General features: G+C 37.2%; 1 protein-coding gene across 4 annotated transcripts in view; it reads left to right on the forward strand.

The window, feature by feature from the left end:
• Nucleotides 1-24,515, forward strand: part of LOC150084913 (poly [ADP-ribose] polymerase tankyrase-like) — a 1,170,388-nt gene that overhangs the window by 866,734 nt on the left and 279,139 nt on the right. For all 4 annotated transcript variants that reach the window (XM_090376702.1, XM_090376704.1, XM_090376701.1 and 1 more), the window contains 2 exons: nucleotides 5,380-5,529; nucleotides 19,101-19,218. In XM_090376702.1, coding sequence (XP_090232828.1) covers nucleotides 5,380-5,529; nucleotides 19,101-19,218 — 268 coding nt within the window. The remainder of the gene's footprint in view (nucleotides 1-5,379; nucleotides 5,530-19,100; nucleotides 19,219-24,515) is intronic.

The raw sequence follows: 24,515 nt of genomic DNA on the forward strand, positions 1-24,515 counted from the left end.
AGTATGCAAATGATAATTCTTTTCTGATATTAATTTTCTCTTTCTTTGTTGTTAATTCATTTCAGTTTGATTCTAGGCATATTTTTTTTTTTTTGCTTATTAAATCAATTTAGACTTAGTAATTACCTCTAAATCCATAGGTGATTTGCTTGCTATTACCTGTAAATCAGGAATTGAAATAATGTGACATGCTCATATAATTGCTTGCAATATAAACGTTTGAATTGTATCTAATTGCCTTCTGAATTTGACATTTATAGTTCCGTGATACCATGTGTCATAAGTAACAGTAGGAATAATGATTTTTAAATACTACATTCAGCAAGCCCCCCCCCCATTCCTTAGTTTTCTCGGTTGTGATGATCATTCTGACAGCTCTAACAAATTTTTTTATTATTTCTTTTATTTTGATATAATTTAATATTGTGTAAAGAACAGATTTCATCAAAATATACACTTAGGTTTTTATTATTATTAATATTAATGAAAAATCACACAAAAAAGGTATTAGAACCTACAGTACTTAATACTGTGCATGGATTGAAAGCTGAGAATATATATTTTAACATTAGACTTTAATTTTGGTGACTTGTAGTTTTTGGGAAATATATGTTTCGGAAGGTTGTTCCAGAGAACATGTTGGTTAAAGGATAAATGAGCTAGAGGAAAAGTTGGCTCTGTGAGTGTGGAGGTGGATAGTGAACAGATGCTGACTGTTTGCAGCATGTTTGGACTGGTTTGGAAGAGTGGAGAAATTAGATGCCAATTCAGAAAGATAGTTGACTCATTCGCATGGTGTGACCTTGGCAGTCGGACGAGTTTATGCCTGTTCAGTTTTGCCTATGTAACAATGGATGTGATGTGCAAGGAACAGTATGCTGCTCTCAAATTTTGTTTCCGTTTCAAGCAGACATCAGCTGAAGCATATGAAATGTTAAAAGAGGCTTATGGTGAGTCTTTTTTTCCATGGAATTATCTGTAGAAAAGGAATTTTTCTATAAACAGAAGATTTATGAGGCAGAGAGTTGAGGGACTCTGTAAAATATAGGATATTAATTAACTTGGCCTGAGAGAGATTTTGGAAAACTACCCTAGATGTGGTAACAGTATTCCATTGTAAGGCAGATTTCAGAATTGGATAGAGTGAGTATATAAGAAAAAGTACTGCCGAAAGCAAAAAAATTAATGCATTACTGAGGTGTGCCCAATTTTTTGATTATTCGTGATCCTTAATAGAGATACGGTCTTGTCTAGAAATCTAAATGTCATCAAAGGTAAGCATAAGAGTAATACTCTCTTTTGTGAGAAATAAGACAAGATTAAGATAAAACAAGAGTTTTGGAAGGAAAGAAGTCAACTAAGTTTTCTTTACTACTCTGGAAAATTGCCTGCAGGTTGACATTTAATGACTCTGTGTTGGATATTCAAGAAGTTGAAGCCCTTTGTGCAGGGAAAGATTTCTAAAACTTTAAGGTGGAATACAGTGTGCTAGCATCAGCAGAGCTATGGATAGAATACCTTGCCACTGGAGGAAGGTCATTAATATTCTAGAGAGCATGAGAGAAAGAACTAAACCTTGGAACAACAACATTAGCGGACAAATTAGAAGAAAGAGCCCCTTCTATCATCACCCACAGTGAGAGTTCACTGGATACCCAATTGCAAAACACAACATCGGCAAATCATTAGATGGAAGCTTGTTTAGAAGACCTTTATTCCAAATACAATCAAAAGCATTATCGAAAGTTAATCAGATGTCAGTAATATCTAATTAACTTTCAGCATTTTCCATCAAATTCATCTAAAGATGAGTAGCATGAGTTAATGTATCACCAGTGGATTGACAATGATGAAATCCATATCAACAATCACTGATCAGATGGAAGGTTTTGAAATAGTTTAAGAGTTGGCAGTTTATGGATCTCTCCATTACCTAGGTGTTCTAGGTATTCTAGTTTGTCTATATATCTTACTTGAGTAAGCAGTACCTTCATTTTGATTGGAGAAATAATTTGTGTGGCAGTTAAATCCACTAGTAAAGCTTTTATATCAGGGCTGTTTAATAAAGAATGATCATAATATTTCATGAACAACCATACTACTTGCTATTTCTAGGCTGAGCTATGGAATTTAAGAACAAACCCAGCTGCATCACCCACCAACTGTGCAGTTGACTCATGCACGGTGTGGCCTTAATGGTTGTCAAGTTTATGTATGTTCAGTTTCGTCTACGTAACAATGAATGTGAAATCGGCTGATGTTTTCTTGAGAAGGAAACATCAGCCGAAGTGTTTGAAATGCTAAAAGTGGCTAATGGTAAATCTACATTTCCTTATAGCACAGATTGCATGTCGTTTAGAATGTTTAACGATGGATGTTATTCAATCACAAAAATTGGCAGTCCTGGAGCTTTCACGATGCTTTCACCACAGAAACCATAAACGCTGCTTCTTAATTGTGAGAGAATATCATCATATAACAGTAAGGCATAACTGGCAAAGATTTCGAGAATATCAGTAGGAAGCACGCACTGTTCTCCATGACCTTTTGCATATTATGTGTTTGTGCACACTGGGTTTCAAGACTACTCACACCTCAGCAATAGCAAATTCAATGGAGGTTTGCCAGGAGCTGCAACGGATGATTACTGGAGATGCTCAGGTTCTGCTTAAGGTGATAACAGCAAATGGGACATGGCTTTGTCATTTGAAACTAGAAAGTAAACAAGAAAACTCAGTTTGGAAGTGTACATCATTGCCAACACAAAAAAAAAAAAAAAAAAAAAAAATCAAAAGTTGAGGCAGTCAATTTGCAGGAAAGTTTATGGTCATCTCTTTTTTTTTTTTTTTTTTTTTTTTTGACATTCAAGGAATGGTTTACCAGCATATTGTGCCCCATCATATAACTGGTATAGGACTTTACTGTAGACCTGCACTTTGTGGGATCACATTTGTTGCAAATGGCCACAACTGCATGCCGGTGGGTGGATGCTACATCACGCCAATGCAAGACCTCACATTGCTCATACTGTCATTGAGAAATTAGCCAGCCATAGAGCAGATGAGGAACGCATCTGACATTAATGCAATGTCAGATGTGTTTCTCATCTCCTCTACAGTCCTCCAATTTTTTTTTTTTTCCCCAAAGTTAAGGAAATAGCTTTAGTCCTCAGAAGGAGTTGTAAGGAAATGGTAGGCTGTTCTCAAATGCCCCAGGGGCTCACATCTGGTGAGTATGGTCTTGGCACACCCAGGGTCCTGAGCTGGATATCATCATTCTTCTTTTTTCTTGGTGATTCTCCCCCCCCTCTCTCTCTCTCTCTCTCTCTCTGTAACTAGGGAATTTTTTTTTAGCTGGTGCAGCATAAGCCTCAGGCTTCCTTACACCATATAGCTAATAATAATAATATCAAAAAAATGGCTTCTACCCACATTTTTGAAGAATGGCAGTTATTGTTATTGTTATTTTTTTAGGAGCATTAGCAACTAAGGCCATGTTGCTCCGGGATATGCGGTGGTCCCTGACCTTTCCGCATCCTCCGTATTTGGTGGTGACGGGCTCGAACCCCGGTCTAATCAAGAAGCGTGTGCTATGCACTGCTGCTCCTTCCCACCTGGCTACGGAGGCGCCTTAAAGAATGGCAGAAACATTGGAGTAAGTGCATTTTATCAATTGTGGACTATAGTTTGCAAAGAACCATCAAAATATGGATGATTAATAAATGGGTAAAAAAAAAATTTAACATTCTTTGTTGAATTCCTCCACATTCAGTGGGGGCAGGGTTCCTTAATAAGTGCAGTTTCAGTCTTATGTGAGGTCTTAAAGGCTTAAAGGCTGAAAGACCTTTAAGACTGAAAGGTCTTAAAGGTCTTTCAGTCTTAAAGCATTAATCACACCATGTAGATTCCACCTAGAATTCTATTTATGCAAGCAGAATTCAACCTTATGGGCTAAGCAATTAGTGACTCAGTGACAGGTCGGTCAGATGTGTTAGCTACTGTCAAGTGTGTGATATGTCACTGAACTTTGTTTTTATACCACTAAACCTCAGTCTTGGTTCTCTCCAGATCTACCATACCACTGCTGTAGATTCTTGTGTGATTTTTGTTTTTATTCCCCCTATTGTCCATTTTTTCTTGAGTAATATGGCTTCCAGGCATCCCATCTTAATTCCCCTAGTCCCGAAGAGTAAGAGAATAGCTGTAACACTGAAATTGAAATTAGAAATCATGTTGCATTGCTTGAGAAATCGTCTGAACTTGTCTATTCATAAAACTTAGAAGAGGCCATTCACAATTCATAATATTAAGAGGAATGTATACAAATAATATGTATTCAACAATACCTCTTATTTATAAAGGTGAGAAATCCAGTGATTGAGGAGAGAATGCCCACAATGTACATATAGCATTAAAATAAGTATTGCACCTCTAATTGTATTGCAGGCTTAGCAACAATTAGAGGTGAGGCTCTGATAATCTGTGAATACTTGTGTCATAAGTATGTTTCCTTCAAACCAGAACCTAAAAAAAGCTAATAACTAAAAAGCAAAGTAAGGACTATCTTGATAAATTTATCAAATGACAAAATTGGAAAGTGAGTCATAAAGCAGGAAGTATAGATAATGTTCCAGCAGTTGAAATAGAAATTTGCATAGTTAAAAAAATGATTTGCATAGTTTAAAAAATGTAACATATTTAAATTTTAATAAATAAATTTTAAATAGGTTTGCCTGAAGTAAATTTCAGTTTACAAAAATGATATTTTTCTTTAATCATTTTTGTGCAATGTGCCCAATCTTGTATTGTGTATTTTCTCCATGAATGTAAATCTTTCTATTCAGTTATCATTACCATATAGAGAAATTAGATGAGAGGAATTTTTTTTTGGATCTAATTTATCATTTTAAAACCATTGTCACATTACTGGACAGCAAAGTGCTAGTGGGATTTACATCAGCTACAAGTCAATAATCACTGTAGGCCAATAATAAAATAAATTTGTTATGAAATTGCAAAACTTTGTAAGTAAATTAAATAAATAAATATGATACAGCGAGAGCAAATTAAAATAACTAATATTTAAAAAAAAAAAAAAAAAAAAAAGTACAAGGAGACTGCCGTTTATCAGGAAAAGTGTGTCATCTGTGGTCCACTCGAAACCAAACCTCTCACAGGAGTGAGCATAGGAAGATAACAGTCCTTCTCGAATCTTCTCATTATTACAATCTATCCTTCATTTATATATTTTATTTAAATGTTAGGCAGAGTTATTTAAATGTTTAAATAATATTTTTATTTAAATGTTAAGTAACTCTTATATTATTGAATAAACAATTCACGTCTGTACCATAATTTTTGCTTCTTGTTTGTTTTTTAGGCTGCTCTCAAGACAGCAAAATATAATGTAGCCCTGAAGTTAATTGTTCGAGTCAAACATGGATGGACATTATATAGTGAAAAGCAAAGCATGCTTCACCTTTTGGCTAGAGAAGCACCTGCAAACAGCCTTTCTGACATGCAGATTAAGGTAAATTTTTAATTTTTTGATATTCTCTTGCATAGTAAAAAAAATTTAGCACTAATCTGTCAAGGGATGTCATAACAGTGTCAAGGGATATGATGACAGTTTTCAAGCTGCATTTCAATAATAATGCATATGCATTATTATTAAAATTGAAATATTTTAACAGCTGTTTTTCAGGCTGTGAAATTTTAGATCATTGTACATTTCTTTTTGGTTTTGGGCACAGTGATTTTTATATAACTTATGGTGAATAGCTAATAACCAAAAACTATATAAAGATCTTTTCATTAATTACTGGCTGCGTTTTGCTACTTTTCTAGAATTTTTTTACCAGGCCTGACGTAGCCGAATGGTCAGGAGCACGAGTGCAGTGGTACACGCTCTTTGAGTGGACTGGGGTTCAAGTCTGTGACTGCTAAATACGATTAACATTTGTATTGATTGATTTATTGTAAACTCCACTGACCTGGTTGTCGTGCTGGAGTATAAACAAGAAAACTTATATAGAAAGCAAGATTGCCCAAGTACCATAATGTACATGCATGTACATTATGGCCCTCAGGTGCCAAATGCTCCTAATGTGATTTATGTATACAGTGAGCCCTCGATTTAACGAACTTTGGATGTCTGTCCTAAAGGAAAAATTTAGAACCTATTTATATCTGATAGTTGTCGCACATCAGACAGCACATGTGAAACTATCAGACAGATGTGACTAAAGAAGTAAAGGCTATTTTACTGCTAGATCATGCACCTGCTCACTTTAATGCTTTAATCACTTTAGTTAGCAGGGATGGGAGAATTAAATGTGTTTTTCTGCCTCCCCCTAACACTACTTCACTGATACAGCCGATGAATCAGGGTGTAATCGTTGCATGTAAGAGGTTGTATAAGAAGAAGATTTGGGAGAGGTGATGGTTGTTTTGAAAAAACAGAAGACGCAGAAGAAGATACACGAGGCACCAGGATACTGCAAAATTTACATGCATACAACATCAGATCTACTATCTTCAACTTAGCAGCTTCATGGAAAGATACGAAGATTATTACCTTGGCCAATGCTTGGAAGAAGTTGTTGTACGATGTAGATCCTGAAATGGACTTTGAAGGAGTTAAGGTTTCTAATTTTTGGGACACTCTTTTGAGGGCTAGCAACAAAAATACAACTGACAATGATGTGGAACAGTGGCTCAAAAATGATGAAGGTGATCCGGGCTATCAAATTTTTTTCTGAGGGAGAGATTGCAGAAAATGTTCTTCATGGAGGACGATGACAAAGACAAAGAATCAGTTGCACCTCATCCTAAATTGTCTGTTATAAGACAACATATGGATGATATCATACATTATATTGAACCATCATCAGACCTGATGTGCTTTCTTATTATGAACATTTTATTGAATTTAGATCTACAGTAATAAGGAAGCTGCACCAAGGTATAAGGCAACTGAAGCTTCGTGATTTCTAGACCACTTCATTACCTGGACCTGTTAACACCTCTCCCTCTACGAGCAAGGAATTAACACCTCTCACTTTATATGACAGTTGTTTCTGATTCTGAAAACTGATTCTTTCAATTAAGTTAATATAGAATATTATGTATTTTTTTTTAAATATTTTTTTATTCAATGAAGTTTAAGAATTTTAAAATATTTTTTTTTCCCCTCTAAAATGGATCTAAAGAAAAAACTAATGTTCATAAGGAAAACAACTTTGTTTTCCTTATGAAATTATCAGGTGTGTGAGCTTTAAGAAAAAAAAAAATAATAATAATAGAAGTTGTGGAAACACTCCATTAGTTACACTGTATAGTTTTTGATGTGTTTAATTAAAATAAAGTTCGGTTCCTGTCGTAAATTAATTTTTATATTTTTAACAGATGTTTTTGTGGCATGTATAAATTACTCAATGAGCATTATAATAAAATTTTAATATATCCTGTACAATGTAAGCTTGTTATTAATATATGTTTTTAAAATACATTGTTTAACGGACTTTCGGCAATAGCGGACACCCCTTCCCCCAATTAGTCCGTTAAATCGAAGGCCACTGTATACTGCTTTTGATCAGTGTAATATTAAGGTCCTATTTTTTTTTTTTTTTTTATTTCTATCTGACTTGTTCTCATCAGTTAATTTAAAGAAGTTGTAAAGTCATGAATAAGAACTCAGAAAGGCAATTTGCCTTTCTTTTGTTTAGTACATAAATCTAACTTTGCTATCCAGTTAACCTTTCAACTTAGTCTCCTAACAACACTGCTCCTGCTTCCCTGTGGTAGGGCTGGCAACATTGGCAAAAATGTCCTCTTGCTGAGGGAAAAAGGGAGCAAACATGGTAGATGCAGACTATCAAGCTGCTGCTCAAACCATCAGAAATCTGGAAGAAATAAGTATGTATATTGTAAAATTGAAATAAGTATATATTAATAAGTATACTCAACAAAAGACAGAGGCATAATACTCTCTAGGCTTACTTATTAATTCTGTGAAAGAACAGTCTATGGGAAGTCACTTTTCTGCGTACATAAAACTTTTGAAACCACAGTGCCTCTAAAATAGTTAAAAAACTAAAATCAGAGGACATACTAGAAAAGATGACAAACAAAATACAGGCAGAACAGCTACAAAAAAACAACAACTCTGAAATGGAATAATGGGATGGGATCATTGCAGTGTACTAGAGGAAAAAATCGAAGAAGAGTTGAAAGACCAATGGGCTATTCAACTCAAAAGAATAAAGGTAAAAAGAGGAGAATTTATCCCAACAGGAAAATATATAATATTAATTTTAAAACACAAAAAAAACTGTAAAAGTAAAAAAAAAAAAAAAAAAAAACCAACCTGAAATGGAATAATGCGATGAGATCACTGCAGTGTACTAGAGGAAACAATGCAAGAAGAGTTGAAAGACCAATGGGCTATTCAACTCAAAAGAATAAAGGTAAAAAGAGGAGAATTTCTCCCAACAAATAATATAATATTAATTTTAAAACACAAAAAACTGTAAAAACAAGATACCTGAATTGGCCACTGAGACTATATTCTAAACCCTTTCCGATGTTTTAAATGCCAGAAGTATGAACATTTTAAAGCAACATGTAGAGGTTCTGCTATCTGCAAAATTACACAACTGTGCAACACAAAATTCAAAATGTCCCTTCTGTAGAGGAGAGCATTACACCTACTTAAAAAATTGTTCAGCAGTGGTTCTTCATGCATTAGGAATCTTCAGGTAAAGGAACAACTACATAACAGTGATCACAGTGTGCTGATGTGGGATTTACTTAAAAAGATGTAACTACCATCAGAGGTAAAGTGAAGGGGTTTTTCTTTCGTAAAGGTGACTACAACGGGCTCAGAGAGTTTTTAAATTCTGTACAATGGGATGAACTGATGATGTTACCAACAGCAAATTCTAAATGGGAAACATTCAAGAAAGTAATCTTGGAAGCTACTAGGCTTTTTGTCCCAACTGATAAATACTGTTCAATGTTTAGGCCTAAATGGTTGGAAAATGTGAACTAATGAGACTCGCGGCAGAGAAGAGAAAATGCATGTAATTCATACAAATTATCAGGTGACACAGAAGCCTAGGGTAGATAAAGTTAGTCCTTGTATAGCACGATAGTTGTGTTCATAGAAACCCTCATGCAATATAAAGAACAGGCCCTATGGGAAAAATGGGGTTAGGTGCCGACCACCCAAGATTGAACACGCATATGTAACCAAAACATTACCAAACAATAAATAATCATAATAAAATACTTACGTATTTTATTTCGATTATTACGGAATAAAACATTTGCGAATGCTTTTGCTTCTATTGAAAGCAAACTTATTCTTTGTTTGGTCTTCTGTCCAAACAGATGACATTCCATCTCTTCCAATTCTTTGTGTCTTGATCTAATGGATTTTGTTACACTTTGAGTTGTTCTATGAAAGTTTTTATTTTTTCTGCATTCTTTCTAATTCTCAGCTTTGCTTCATTTAGGCCTGCCTTTCATTTCGCTCAAAGTGTTTTTTACAATTTCATATTTTTTCTCTATCAACAGAGGCAGACTGGCCATAAGCCTTACTGGGAAATCTCGGTGGGCCGGAGGCCAGAAGACAATGGAGGCCGGTGTGATTTTGGCCATAAACGCTAGTATAAAGTTGCTACAAATTTTCCTGGGTAAGAATTTTTGACCCAGTCTGCCTCTGTCTGTCGATATTGTTTTTCTTTTTCTCTCTGAATCTGTAGTGTCTTCACTAGAACGCTTCCTTTTCACACCTTTTAAGTAATTTACTCATTTTTAGGGAATAAAGCACAACTACAAAATGTGGAGGCATGGTTGATACCCATAAACAAAGCTGCGCATGTGTAGCAACTGAATAAACATCACCGTAAACCTCACATTTCACTAAAGCACATTTCTGAGGGTTACTACCATAAAACAATAAAAAAAAGTTTCCAGTTACATTTCTGCTAGTGGAATCGGTTATAAACTGGTAGTAAACTCGATCTAATTGCATTTGCGATAATACCGATAGCTGGAATTGTGTGAGTTTTTACATTATTATGGTGAAATGTGTTTCCCCTTCACTGATAAAAAAAAAACATAAATACATTTTAAGAATCTTCTCTTCATTCCTATCGTGTTGCGTTTAGTTGGGGTGATTCTGCATTCGACTGCCATTTCTTGTAAACACAAAGGCGAATCGTGCATAAGCGAATTCGGTTTGTGTTATATACAATATCATTCCCCTATTTATAAATCGTGTATGATCGAATTCGTGTAGTGTTATATAACACGTGTTATATGAGGACTGACTGTATATGCTAGTCTGTAATCAAGTCACAAAGGAGGTTAGGCAAGCTAAGGCAAATTATGAGAAATATTTGGCAAAGAAAAACAGTAAAGACTTTTTTATTTATGTAAACTCTAGAAGGAAGGGGATGAATCAGATTGATCCATTTGATATCAATAGATCCATTGTTTATGATCCTGCTGAGGTTGCTGACAAATTGATTGAGTATTTTGATTTTCTACATTCACATATGAGGAAGTCTGTAGGGAAGTGGAGGCCGGAAGCTTATCAAACTCTAGCAGGGAGCTAAATAATTTTGTAATAACTGAGAGCAAAGCGGAGAAGAAATAGTTGAAGTTGAACATAGGAAAGGCATCTGGGGTGGATGAATAATCCAAATGTTAATACAAACCCAATTCATGGGTTTGTATTAACACTTGGATTATTTTCATATCCCTATACACTAATGTGCATATTCCTTTCACCCTACAAGCATTATGCGTACTTCTAACAGCTGATGATACTTTAACGAAAAGTACCTCTCTTTCAGTTGACCACATCCTTGAACTCAGCACTCTTTTACTAGATGCTAGATATTTTAGATTTAATAATAAAATTTATCGACAAACATTCGGTTTACCAATGGGTTTAGGCATTTCTGAAATTTATCTCGCCACTATTGAAAATCATATTTTACAACTTTTCCCTTCTTTAATTATTATACATACGCTACGCCAATGATATCCTAATAATAGGCAACAGAACAACCATAGACAATCTCTTTTCAAAATTCAATACAATACATGACAGGCTAAACCTTACCCTCGAAATTGTAACGGACAACCAAATTAATTTTCTTAATCTTATTATTTATACAACAGACACAAATTTAAATACAAAGATTTTCAGAAAAAACACGCACACCGGTAAATATCTACATTTCACTTCTCATCATCCCCTTAGTACTAAAAAAGCCGTCCTACACAACCAAATCTACAACACTATCAAATTCAGCTCCTCTTCACAAAACGATCTACACAATCAACTTCAATACCTTACTGATAAATTCATAGCCAGGAACTACCCCTCTCAACTCATCCAACATACAATATCCACCGTCAAAAACAGTATTAATAACCCCACCAGACAGTAACAAGACAAATACTCGCAGCACAATTCCGGCATATTTTCAAAGATACCGATATCTCCCTCACCTTCTCTACTTACAATAAACTAGGTTCCCTATTTAATTCTTTACACACATATATCCCATCAACGATCTCAATAATATAATATATCTCATAAAATGCCAACCAAACTGTGACACCTGTTATATTGGCAGCACTACCACCAAATTCGGTTCCTCCACAACTTCCAATACCCGCGCATACTACCACTTCAATAGTTTCAGGACAAGTCAATCCTGCACTGAGTTAGCAATCCACGCTCAAACCCACAACCATCCCCTCCCCCCTTGTTGACTCTGCCATCACCATTATTAAACTTAGATCAAGCTACAGAATTCTTCAATATGAAGCCCTCACCATCGAATGGTACCGACACCATTCCGGTCTCAATATTATTAATGCTAAACTTCCCTTCAACCTCTCACACCGGCTTGGAACCTCTCGCGGCTAAAGTTCCCATGTGTCAAATGGAGCATCACCAGAGTATAGATAAACTTTAAATACAACACCGGGCTCTCTTCTCTCCCATTTGCCAACTGATGACGGTTTATTCAACGAAAGTCACTCGTAACGACTATTGGCATCACCGGTCCTCTTTTTTTTTTTTTTTTTTTTTTCATTTGCGTCCTTTAACCTCTTTATGACAACCAACGATTGGAGATCTGCACTTCTACTTCCTTGCGCTCATTTAAAAATCTGTTTAAAATATTTTCACCCCATTCCCTGCCATAGTTCTTTTTAATGCATCTTCCAACCTAAATTTAGCCACCATCTACCAATAAATTTATTGCAGATTTATACAAGGTGAGTACCGTTTTTTAAGCACTTGCTATTCATGTTTTAGAAGAGAAGACTATTGTTACTTATTCTCACTGGGCACCATCACCAGATGGTACCGTTTCAAGTCAAGTTGGCCTCTCATCGGTGGGTGGTCAGGTCTTGTCTTGTATGCAATACCAGGGTATTGCAGACAAGACAATCCAGTTGTGAAGATAATCCCACAATATGACAGATGCCAAAAGTTGTACATGATAATGTTTAAGCCAAACTAAATGCAAGAAGGCACCGTATGTTCAAGAGTATAAATTATCTATATAATATTGGTGTAAATACACCATAGGTAACTCTTAAACAAAAAAACTACGATAGTAGTGTAAAAAGGGCATCCATTTGAAATGGTGCTATCTGAGTGGTGGTGCCCACTGAGATGAGAATAAGTAACAATAGTCTTCTCTTTTAGTGAAGCGCTTATTCGAGGTAGTGCGATACATGGCAACTCATTGCGAAGGAGGTGCACAATATCAGATACTGATATAACGATGCCCTTTTTACACTACTATTGTAGTTTTTTCATTTAAGAGTTATCTATGGTGTATTTACACTGATATTATATAGATAATTTATACTCTTGAACATATGGAGTCTTGTTGCATTTAGTTTAACTTAAACATTATCATGTACACCTTTTTATCATCTCTCTCTCTCTCATATTAGCATTAGCATTAGTAGAGGCATATGATGCAAGAAAGCAAGCTTCTTCAGCATCAGCCAAAAAAAAAAAAAAACACCACTCCCATTTCACCCCTCCGTTCGTTCAAAATACCTGTCCAGCTGAGCCTTAAATTTGTTTAAGCTATCAATTTCAGCAAGTGATGGAAGTCTGTTCCACCAACCAACTACCCGCTGGCCAAAGGCAAATTTCCTCACATCTATCCTACATCTGTCCTTCTTCAATTTCAATTTATGCCCTGTCAGGTGATTATTCTGAGCAAGAGGAAGAATCCCATCGTCATTGAGCATGCTCAAACCATTCAAGGCCTTATACACCTCTATCAGATCACCTCGCCGGTGATCTAGTCTCTAGACTCTGTAATTTGCAAAACTTAAGCCTTTCTTCGTAAGAGCAACCCTTTCTTCCATTCACTAATCTTGTTGCCCGTCTCTGTACTCGTTCCAGCAGCTCTACATCCTTCTTGAAATGAGGCCTCCAGACCTATATACATTTCTCAAGGTGTGGCCTGACCACTGCCTTATACAAGGGAATAATCACCTCCTTATCCCTGCTAGAGAAATTCCTGTATATCATTGACAAGACACCATGAGCCACTCTTACAGCTCGTCTGCACTGTTCTGAGAACTTCATATCTGCCTACACAATTAAGTTTGAGAACTTGAAAACCTGCACAGAAAAACCAATCAGCTGCCACTCCTATATCAGTACCTCCTAATGCTCCACAAGTAACAAAGGTAATTATGAAAGAAAAGAATAAGAAAGGGGAAGGCTCCCCTACTACCCAAGAAAACATTGATGTCGAGTACAAGGAGATACCCGAAGATTCAGTCTTGGAACTCTTTGCGGAGGAAAAAATGGACACGGGACAGCATCCATTCTTCCCCAAAAAAGATAAACCCAAGACTGATAAAAGTAAGCCCTCAGCACCTCGGAAGCCACCTGATGGACCCACCAAGCCAAAATAATGGATAAATTCCTACAATGGAATTGTCGTGGATTCCAGCGAAATATTGATGACATCAAGGCCCTCCTGCAAAAGCACGAGCCAGTTTGCTTTTGCTTGCAGGAGACATATCTAAAGGCAAATGATGATCCCACCATGCACAACATCACAGTTTTTCGAAAGGACAGAACTGCTGATGGCTCTGCTCATGAGGGAGTGGCTATCCTTGTGGGTAACCAGACCCCAGTGCAGCCCTTGCTAATTACAACTAGCATATAAGCTGTCGCAATTCGCCTTATGGTGGGATTTTTATTAACGTTCTGCTCTATCTATTTGCCACCTGGGACTGACATCTCCCAGGAAGACCTTGATGATCTTCTAACGCAGTTGTCTCCCCCTTTCTTACTTCTCGGGGATTTTAACGGACATAACACCCTGTGGGGTAGTGCTAACATCAACGGAAGGGGAGGAGTCATAGAGCGTATGCTCAATGACAATGACCTTTCCCTTCTAAATACTGGAACGAACACCTTCCACATGCCTACCCGTACTTTTTCTGCCATTGATCTCTCTATGTGCTCCCCTTCTCTACTCCCTTCACTCACTTGGGAAGTGGAGGAGAATCCATACGGAAGTGATCACTTCCCTGTGATAACCTTGTTACACAGTGGGAGCCCATGTCTTCCTTTTAGGTTACCACGGTGGAAGTTTGATCACGGTGATTGGAATGCCTTCCAACATCAGGCAAATTTCGACCTCAGTACAGTCAGTCGGGAGCCGATCAATCATGCAGTAAAGTACATCACAGAAATCATCGTCCAAGCAGCTGCTAATGCTGTCCCAAAAACATCTGCCCTGTTTCCACCATTTCCCAAACCTTGGTGGATTTCACAATGCACAACAGCAAAAAAGGCTCAAAACAAAGCTTGGGGGATATTTCGCCAATATCCTACCACGAACAACCTTATAGCCTTCAAACGTGCACGAACCAAAGCACGCTACATCTGTCGTCAGAGTCAAAAGGAATCGTGGGTCCGTTTTACATCATCTATTAACCAGTCTACCAACTCTAAGGTAGTCTGGGATAAAATCCGGAAAATGAAGGGAAATATACATCCCACCCTTCTTCAATCCTAGATTATAATGGATGCACTATTGCAGATCCAACTGCAATAGCCAATGCTCTTGGGGAAATATTCTCTAACATCTCCGCAACATCCTCGTACTCCCCAGAGTTCCTGGTCCTGAAACATAAACTGGAAAAACAAGCACTTAATTTTAAGTCCAAGGGCCTCTATCCCTACAACGGGGTGTTCACTATAGAGGAACTGAAAGAGCCCTCACTCTTTCCAAAGCAAGTGCTGTTGGACCAGATGGCATCCATTATGAAATGATTAAACATCTTTCACCAAAATCTATGGATTGTTTGCTCCTTCTGTATAATAGAATATTTATTGAAGGGCAGTTTCCGGACTCCTGGCGAAAGGCAATCGTTCTTGCCTTTCCTAAGCCAGGAAAGGATCCAAAAGTCACCACCAACTATTGTCCTATTGTTCTGACTAGCAGGCTGTGCAAAATCCTGGAGAGAATGGTTAATTCTCATTTAATATGGTATTTAGAATCAAATGACCTTCTCTCCAGCATCCAGTGCGGCTTCCGAAGGAACCGGTCCACTTTGGACCATCTTATTAGATTGGAAGCATCCATCCGGGATGCTTTCCTAAAACGCGAACACTTGGTGTCGGTGTTCTTTGACATGGAGAAAGCGTATGACACAACTTGGAAATTTGGCATCTTAAAAGATCTGCATAGCCTTGGTCTTAGGGGGCAACTCCCAATTTTTATTAAAAACTTTCTAGCCAATCGATCTTTCCAAGTTCGCGTGGGATCCTCACTCTCTCCTTCCTTCAGTCAAGAGGAGGGAGTACCACAAGGGTCAGTATTAAGTGTCACGCTTTTCGCCATCAAAATAAATTCAATCACAGAACAACTTCCTCCAACTGTAAACAGTGCCCTCTATGTTGATGACTTTAGCATTTTTTGTCAGTCGTGCAACATGAGGTTTATTGAAAGACAACTGCAGAAAGCCATTGATAATCTGAATTTCTGGGCACTTGCTAATGGCGTCAGGTTCTCGCCGGAGAAGACCGTTTGCGTACACTTTTATCATAAGCATGCTTTATCCTGAACCCGAATTAAGGCTCGGACAATATGCTATTCCAGTAGCAGCGAACATAAAATTCTTGGGACTCATATTCGATAAAAAACTGACCTTTTTGGATCATATCCGTCAACTCCGCACAAAGTGCACACGTGGGCTCAATGTTCTCCGCTGCTCTCCTCTACATCTTGGGGAGCAGACCGATGTATCCTTCTTCGGTTTTACCGTGCACTTGTGCGATCCAAACTAGACTATGGGTCCCAGGTATATTCCTCAGCCAGAGACAGTGTCCTGCGATGGCTGGACCCCGTCCATCATCAGGCCCTACATATTGCTACTGGAGCATATCGCACATCTACTGTCCAGAGCTTATACGTCGAAGCAAACGAACCACCGTTATCGCTTCGACGTAAGCAGTTGTCTTTGAAGTACGCTTTAAAACTGACATCCCTGCCAGACCATCCTACGTGGCCATTCGTTTTTGAGCCACGATGGGAAAATTTATACAATACCCGTAAGACTGCCAATCATCCTTTTGGTATTCGTCTCCAAGAGCTACTCAAAGAACTTAATATCAAGTTAGACAAGGTTGCCCAAACACCAAAGCAACCCTTTCCACCCTGGCATGCTCATGTCCCGGCATGTGACTTATCTCTTAGAAATTGGGGAAAGTCGGACACTCCATCATCTGTCTACCTGTAGCTTCATTCAGCACACCGAACTGAATATTCTGACTTCGTGCCAGTCTACACAGACGGTTCGAAGTCGGACTCATATGTTGGATCTGCTGCTGTCTTTACAGACAGCTCTATATCGGAGCAGATTCCCTCTGAATGCAGCATATTTACTGCAGAGCTGCACGCTATAGAGTTAGCCTTGGATCACATTAGTGAATGCCAATACCAACGGTTTATTTTATATTCCGACTCTCTCAGCATGTTACAGGCTTTAATATCTGTAAGATATAATCCTCATCCAGTTCTGTCTAGTATTCAGCAGAAGATTCACTTCCTCCGTGGACGTGAATATGATATCCGCTTCTGCTGGATTCCCAGCCACATTGGGATTAGGGGAAATGATTTGGCTGACGCCGTAGCCAAATCAGCAATTCCCAATAATAACCGCTGCCTGTCAGTCCTCTATACAGACTACAGGCAAATAATACACCAAAAGATATATTCCCAATGGCAGGATTCGTGGAATAGACAGACTGCGAATAAATTATATCGTATAAAGCCTGTAATTGAACCGTGGCAGTCTAGTCTGCGCAGCAATCGTAAGGAGGAAGTTGTTCTTGCCCGGACCCGCATAGGACACAGTCATTTAACTCATTCGTTTTTGCTGAGGGCTGATAACCCTCCTATGTGTGTGTCCTATGGCACAATTTTAACAATTAGACACCTTTTATTGACTGTCCAGATTTTAGCAATATCCGTTTTACCGATTTTAACCATCTGACTGAGCCGTATACACTCAGTCAGATTTTATCTGACAATGACAATGCGTCTGCTGTTTTTAGCTTTTTTAAATCAATAAAGGTTTTTACTCTTATTTAAAATTTTTACGTTAGTGTTATTTCTTTTATTATATATCTGGACATGGTGGCCTAACTACTTAGGCCACTGAGAGAATAAATTTTTATATATTACCTGGTCTTGGCACATTATAGCCTTAGATGCTAATGCGCTAATAAAATCTAAATCAACCAACCAACCAACCCAATATCACCTGTAAACAAAAAACAAAACTTTTTAAGTCATCAGCAAAAATTATGATCACCTTCTGCTTGGTTTAAAATGGCATCATTTTATTGATTTCTCGGAAAGTGGAACAACCATCAACAAAGAAAGATAAAAGATATTGTGCCTGGATTAGCTTAATCAAGCTCTCAAAACCTAAAGACCTGAACTGAATTAGCAGGACTTCAAATTTCATCGGGATAATGTAAGGCCACACACAGCACAGATGACAATGTCACCTCACCCACTCTATAGTGCTGAGCTCACCCCAACAGGTGTTTTTATTTGATTAGTTGACTGAAGGCATACCTGCATAGTAACTTGCTTAAGAGTGCTTGGTACTCATTTCTGACGTTACATTGGTATAAATATATGCCTCCTGATTTTTACCATAATGCATTCACTTCAGTGCCTGGAACAAATGCTGGATAAAATGCAACAAGTGTGGTGGTGGTTCTTACACTGAGTGATACACTCAATGTAAGAATGTTGAGAAATTGTTACACTGAAACATTGACAGTTACAATGTAATTTGGTTGCAATATCTCAGTGTTGACCCACCCTTGTAGTTCTTAGACTAATATCACCGCATAATTTGCTAATGAGCTAAATAATAAATAAAATCTGAATCACCTAGCATTGTCTTCATGGCATCAGCAAATATTCTTGTATACCTTCTAGTGTATTCGATCTATACATATTATTCACTTTTGTTGCGAATTTAAATTTTTTGTTCAAGCCAGCACTGTTCTGTATTTAAATTGCTATGATTATTGGCCTAAAATTGTGTTAGCTAGAAAGGATGACAAATACATTGCACGTTTTTGCTTGTCTTTCGTTTTCATGTTCCAGAATCCACATCAAAATCATAATGTACTCACCGATATTTCTACAATATTTACTTCTGAGTGGCTCCTCTCTACCCTCCTTTCCAAAAATAACTGGTCTGTAATTGTCTTTTTATGGTATTACCTATTCAGATTGCTTTGTCACTACCTAGGTCACACTATGAAACAACAGTCATCATTCTTATGCAGTTCACCTTCAAGTTGTTGAAAAAGATACTGTACTCTCCATTATTTTCAGCCTTCATTGACATGTACTGTATTCAGTAGTTTCAATAAAATTTATTTCAAACTAATCTAAAATAAATTCTGTAATAACTTCATATATCAAAATATTGTAATATGTCCATATTTTATTTCATATATAATTGATCAGTTACCTTTTATGTAATTTGTAGGTATCTCAAGCCCTCATAGAAAAAGGAGTACCTATTATGGCAAAAGATGAACATGGATGTTCTGTTCTGACTTATGCTGCAATAAACTGGAATTATACTCTTTGTTCATTTTTTTCTGGTAAGTAGTATCAAGTAATATTTTGATACACAACTAATGCACAATGCTTCCCTTTGTAGGGAAGCATTGTGTATGAAAGAAATGGGGAGTCATATTGCCATCACAAAACGAAAAGAATATTTTTTAATTGAGCTGTATGTTTCAACCTCTATCCACTGTTTTCATTTATAGAAGAAAATGCACAAATACAAAATAGACTTGCAAAGTAAAGGATAATAATTCTGAATTGTAAGAAGTCATCAAATACACAGTGCCACATATGAAAAAAACTGAAGACTAACAGCATGAAACCACAACTACACATGCACTAGTGCTCAGTTTGCTCATCCTATTTGAAATAGATATCATAAAATGAGAAGTTGTCTGTCATAGGAAAGGTTTTAGGTAATGTGATTGCATGGACTCCTGATACTTATGAAAATTAAGACTGTAAAAGTATTTGGTAACAGAGAACTTTTTTTATGTTACTGACTGGCTTGCTTAGATGAAGTTTTCAGTATGGGGAAAGTATGAGGCCATACAACAATCCACAAAAATTGTCATATGCAATCTCCTTAATTCGCAGCTCATCTCCCTGCTTTAAGTAAAGTTATAATAGACAAGAAACATGAGGCAGCTGAAGTAGCTGATCTGTTAATAGTCCTTTTCTGTTGAAAACAAAATGCAGTTTGGAACACTGAAACCTGTTTGTGGGTGTACGCCAGTGAACCATGTCACAGTCTGAGGGTATGTCCATTGTTGAAGAAAGAATGAACAAAAAGTAAAAATTAGAAAAATTGTCTGACAGTCTCTGTTTCTAACCATTGTAAGTCAAAAAAAAAATTATTTTTGTCTTAGAATGGTTAGAAACATTTGTTGTATTAATTAATGTTGTGTTAGGTGCCTCCGTAGGCAGGTGTGGCAGTGCGTCCGTAGGCAGGTGTGGCAGTGCGCAGCACACACTTCTTGATTAGACTAGGATTCGAGTCTGTGACCACCGCATATCCGCAGAGCAATATGGCCTTAGTTGCTAATGCTCCTAAAAACCAAACAACAACAATGTTGTGTTAATATGTGCAAATTCTTGGGAGGAGCTTGTGAAACTTTTAAGTTGATCCAAACCTTTCTTGTTTTTTTTTTTTTTTTTAATTTGCTTATGAGGGAAGGAGGTGTGGTTTGGAATATTATGTTCTCATGTTGATGTTGTCCACCAGCTGTAAACATTGAGCAAGAGCAAACCAACCAAAAGAGCAAGCTGGCTTTAGGACAGGGTTCTCAACTATGGATAACCTTTACATAATATCACAGCTAATGGAGAAAGCAAATGAATATAAAACACCATTATGCCTGGCATTTGTGGATTATGAAAAGGCATTTGACTCCATACAGCATAAGGCAATGTTTCGGGCACTAGAAAGACAAGGCATTGGTACCCCACATATTATGATTTTGAAGAAAATATATGAGAGTGCCACCTCCTGTATTAGACTAGACAAAGACAGTAGGAAATTTAAAATCGAGAAAGGAGTTCGACAGGGAGCCACAATATCTCCGAAACTGTTTACTGCTGCCCTTGAGGAAGCTTTCAGAAGATTAGACTGGTCGCAGAAAAGAGTCAATGTGAACAGAGAGTACCTAAACCATTTACGATTTGCAGATGACATTGTGGTCATAAGCCACGATCCCAAAGAATTAGAAGAAAATCTTAATCAGTTATGCACAGTTAGTAAGGATTTTGGACTAAAGATGAATATGGCTAAAACAAAAGTAATGATGAACAAGTATGCCACGGAAAGGGAAATAATGATTGAAGGAGCAGTAATTGAAAAGGTGGAGTCATATACTTATCTGGGACAAGTTATTAGCTGTAATAATGATAAATGGCTGGAAGTCAAGAGAAGAATAAATTTTGGATGGATAGCATTCAGGAAATATAGTCACATACTGAAGAGCAATATCCCAATTTGTCTGAAATGTAAAATAATGACCCCATGTATATTCCCCACCATGACTAATGGAAGTGAAACTTGGGCACTCACCAAAAGAATGGAAGAGAAGCTGAGAACTACACAGCGAAGAATGGAACGAATCATATTGGGAATCAGACTGTTAGATAAGAAGAGAAACACATGGATTAGTCAGCAAACTCAAGTAGAGTACATTCTTATCAAAACTAAAGAACTAAAGAATGGTCTTGGGCAGGACACATAGCTCGAAGACATGATGACAGATGGACTAAAAAAATAACAGAATAGTACCCAAGAGGAGCTAGAAGAAATCCTGGAAGACAAAGGCAGAGATGGATAGATGAAATTCATGAGTTTATGGGTGGTAAATGGATGGCCAGTGCTCAAAACAGAAGGAACTGGAAAGTTGCTGGAGGTGGCCTTCATCCTGAAGTGGATTGAAAATGGCTGATGATGATGATTGATGATGATATAAACATTGAGTATTTTTTGGTCCATTATTATATGGACTTTTCAGCAGTTGTATTACACCAATTGGTCACCAGTGGTGATTACCCAGATTTGAGTGAAAAACTAGAGAAATCTGTAATATATTCCTGAATTCAGGTTCCAGACTAGATAATTAATTTTTTGTGTAATTTTTAGTTATACTCTGAATATAAACAGGTATAGAAGAGACAGTCATATCTTTCTTGTGAAAGATATGACTGTCTCTTCTATGACTGAAAGATATGACTGTCTCTTCTATGTCTCTTCTATGACTGTCCCTTCAAAACAGAAGGAACTGGAAAGTTGCTGGAGGTGGCCTTCATCCTGAAGTGGATTGAAAATGGCTGATGATGATGATTGATGATGATATAAACATTGAGTATTTTTTGGTCCATTATTATATGGACTTTTCAGCAGTTGTATTACACCAATTGGTCACCAGTGGTGATTACCCAGATTTGAGTGAAAAACTAGAGAAATCTGTAATATATTCCTGAATTCAGGTTCCAGACTAGATAATTAATTTTTTGTGTAATTTTTAGTTATACTCTGAATATAAACAGGTATAGAAGAGACAGTCATATCTTTCTTGTGAAAAATTGCCTGAAGGAACACTGAGATTATGTGATATTGGCCAAAACCTTCAAATAAGACTGACTGATTGGTGTATTCATGTTGTGTTAGGTGCCTCCGTAGGCAGGTGTGGCAGTGCGCAGCACACGCTTCTTGATTAGACTGGGATTCGAGCCTGTGACCACCAAATACGGAGGATACAGAAAGGTTAGGGAATGACCACCGCATATCCCCGGAGCAATATGGCCTTAGTTGCTACATATTATAGCAGTACCTTGGTTTGCGAGCATAATTCGTTCCGGAAACGTGCTCGTAATCCAAAGCACTCGTATATCAAAGTGAATTTTCCCGTAAGAAATCGTGGAAACCCAGATGATTTGTTCAAAAACTCAAAAATATTCATATACTGTAAAAATGATTAATACAAAATACATACATACCTTTTTATATTTTTAATATTTAAATTTAATATACATAAAGCAATCGGATTTATGGTAGGACGACTTTCACTGTCACTAACGGAATCACTGCTATCTGTTGACTCTTTCTTTTTGTGCGACTTTAACAAGGAACCTCTCCAATGACACTTGCCTCCTCTTGAGGATGTCACGGAAATATGACATTGCATTGTCGTTAAACAGATTCATCGCTCGCACTATTACAAAACGAGGGGGAACACTTGATACAAATAAACAAAGCTACGCGCGTGTAGCAATTGAATAAACAACACCGTAAAGACAGAGATACTCTATTAACACCTCACATTTTACTAAAGCACATTTCTAGGGGTTACTACCATAAAACAATAAAAACAATTTCCAGTTACGTTCCTGCTAGTGGAATCTGTCATAAACTGGTAGTAAACTTTATCTAATTGTATTTGTGATTATACCGATAGCTGGAATTGTGTGGGTTTTTATGTTATTATGGCGAAATGTTTTTCCCTTCACTGATATAAAAAACATAAATACATTTTCAGAATCTCCTCTTCATTCCTATCGTGTTGCGTTCAGTTGGGGTGATTCTGCATTCGACTGCCATTTCTTGTAAACACAAAAGCGAATCGTGCATAAGCGAATTCGGTTCCTGTTATATAAGCTATCGCTCGTGTATTTATAAATCGTGTATGATCGAATTCGTGTAGTGTAAACACACGAATTCGATCATACACTATTTAAAATTTATTAAAAATTTTTGCTTGTCTTGCAAAATACTCGTAGACCAAGTTACTCGCAATCCAAGGTACCACTATATATTAGATTTATCACTTCTTAAATTGGTAGCCGAGTGGGTAAAGTACCTGCCCGGCAACCCAAAGGTCGCGGGTTCGATTCCCGCCTCGGGCTTGGATCAAAGTACTGCAAAAACCTTGGGAGGTGCAATATGGCCACAGAAGCCGATGCGCCAACAACTACCAAATCAAAAAAAAAAAAAAAAAAAAAGAAAATCTTAAAATTGGTTTTGAAAAAAAAAAAAAAAAAATCTTGGTCAAAATTCTGTTAGTCAGTTTTTCTAGCCATCAGAGTAGGGCTTACAATACCAGGATCCCGGTCATTTTTTTCCAGTATTGAAATACCTGTATTGATACAAAAAATACCAGTTTTTCGGTACTAATTTTAAAAAAATAATTGTTTATAATTTAATCACATAAAGTTTATAAACCCACCTGTATGTGATTATGATGTCGTTATCTCTACTAGCAAATGTTCAATAAATCATTGATAGGACGCCATGCAACATTTCAACCTGTCCACAATTCTCGGACAACTTCATATCTGACCTTATCGTAACTCCCAAGTCCTCTTCCTCCACTATTGACTTTAGTTCAACTCCACCAAATGTTGGAGTAGCACACTGCTACTCCAACAGGATCTAGAAAAGTTGAGCAGATGGGTTGAGAGCTGGCAACTGAACTTGCCACCTCAAAGTAAAAAATGCAGAGTACTGGATATACAGGTGTATAAGTTATTTTGGGTTTGCTTTTTCCCAGGTGTAAGACCTTCCATTTTGCTGAATTAAAGCATAGCTGCCACTTTTCTGACCATCCCGGAAGTCTATCTAGGTCACTCAGAAGAAGCTCTGCTTGGCGGCGATCATTAACTACTTTACTGATGTTTTCATCATCTGCAGGTTTAGACCTCACGCCCTCCATCCCTTCATAGATGTCATTTGAGATCTATCAAAAACAACAGTGGTCCCAATACTGATCCTTGGGGAATAACCATTTATCACAACCCTCTGCCTGGTGCTCACAAGCCATTGTGCTGTCCATCTAACGATTTTCCCCAT

The sequence above is a fragment of the Mastigoproctus giganteus genome, chromosome 6 (assembly GCF_048544385.1).
Source record: "Mastigoproctus giganteus isolate SK-2022 chromosome 6, ASM4854438v1, whole genome shotgun sequence".
NCBI classification, from domain to species: domain Eukaryota; kingdom Metazoa; phylum Arthropoda; class Arachnida; order Uropygi; family Thelyphonidae; genus Mastigoproctus; species Mastigoproctus giganteus.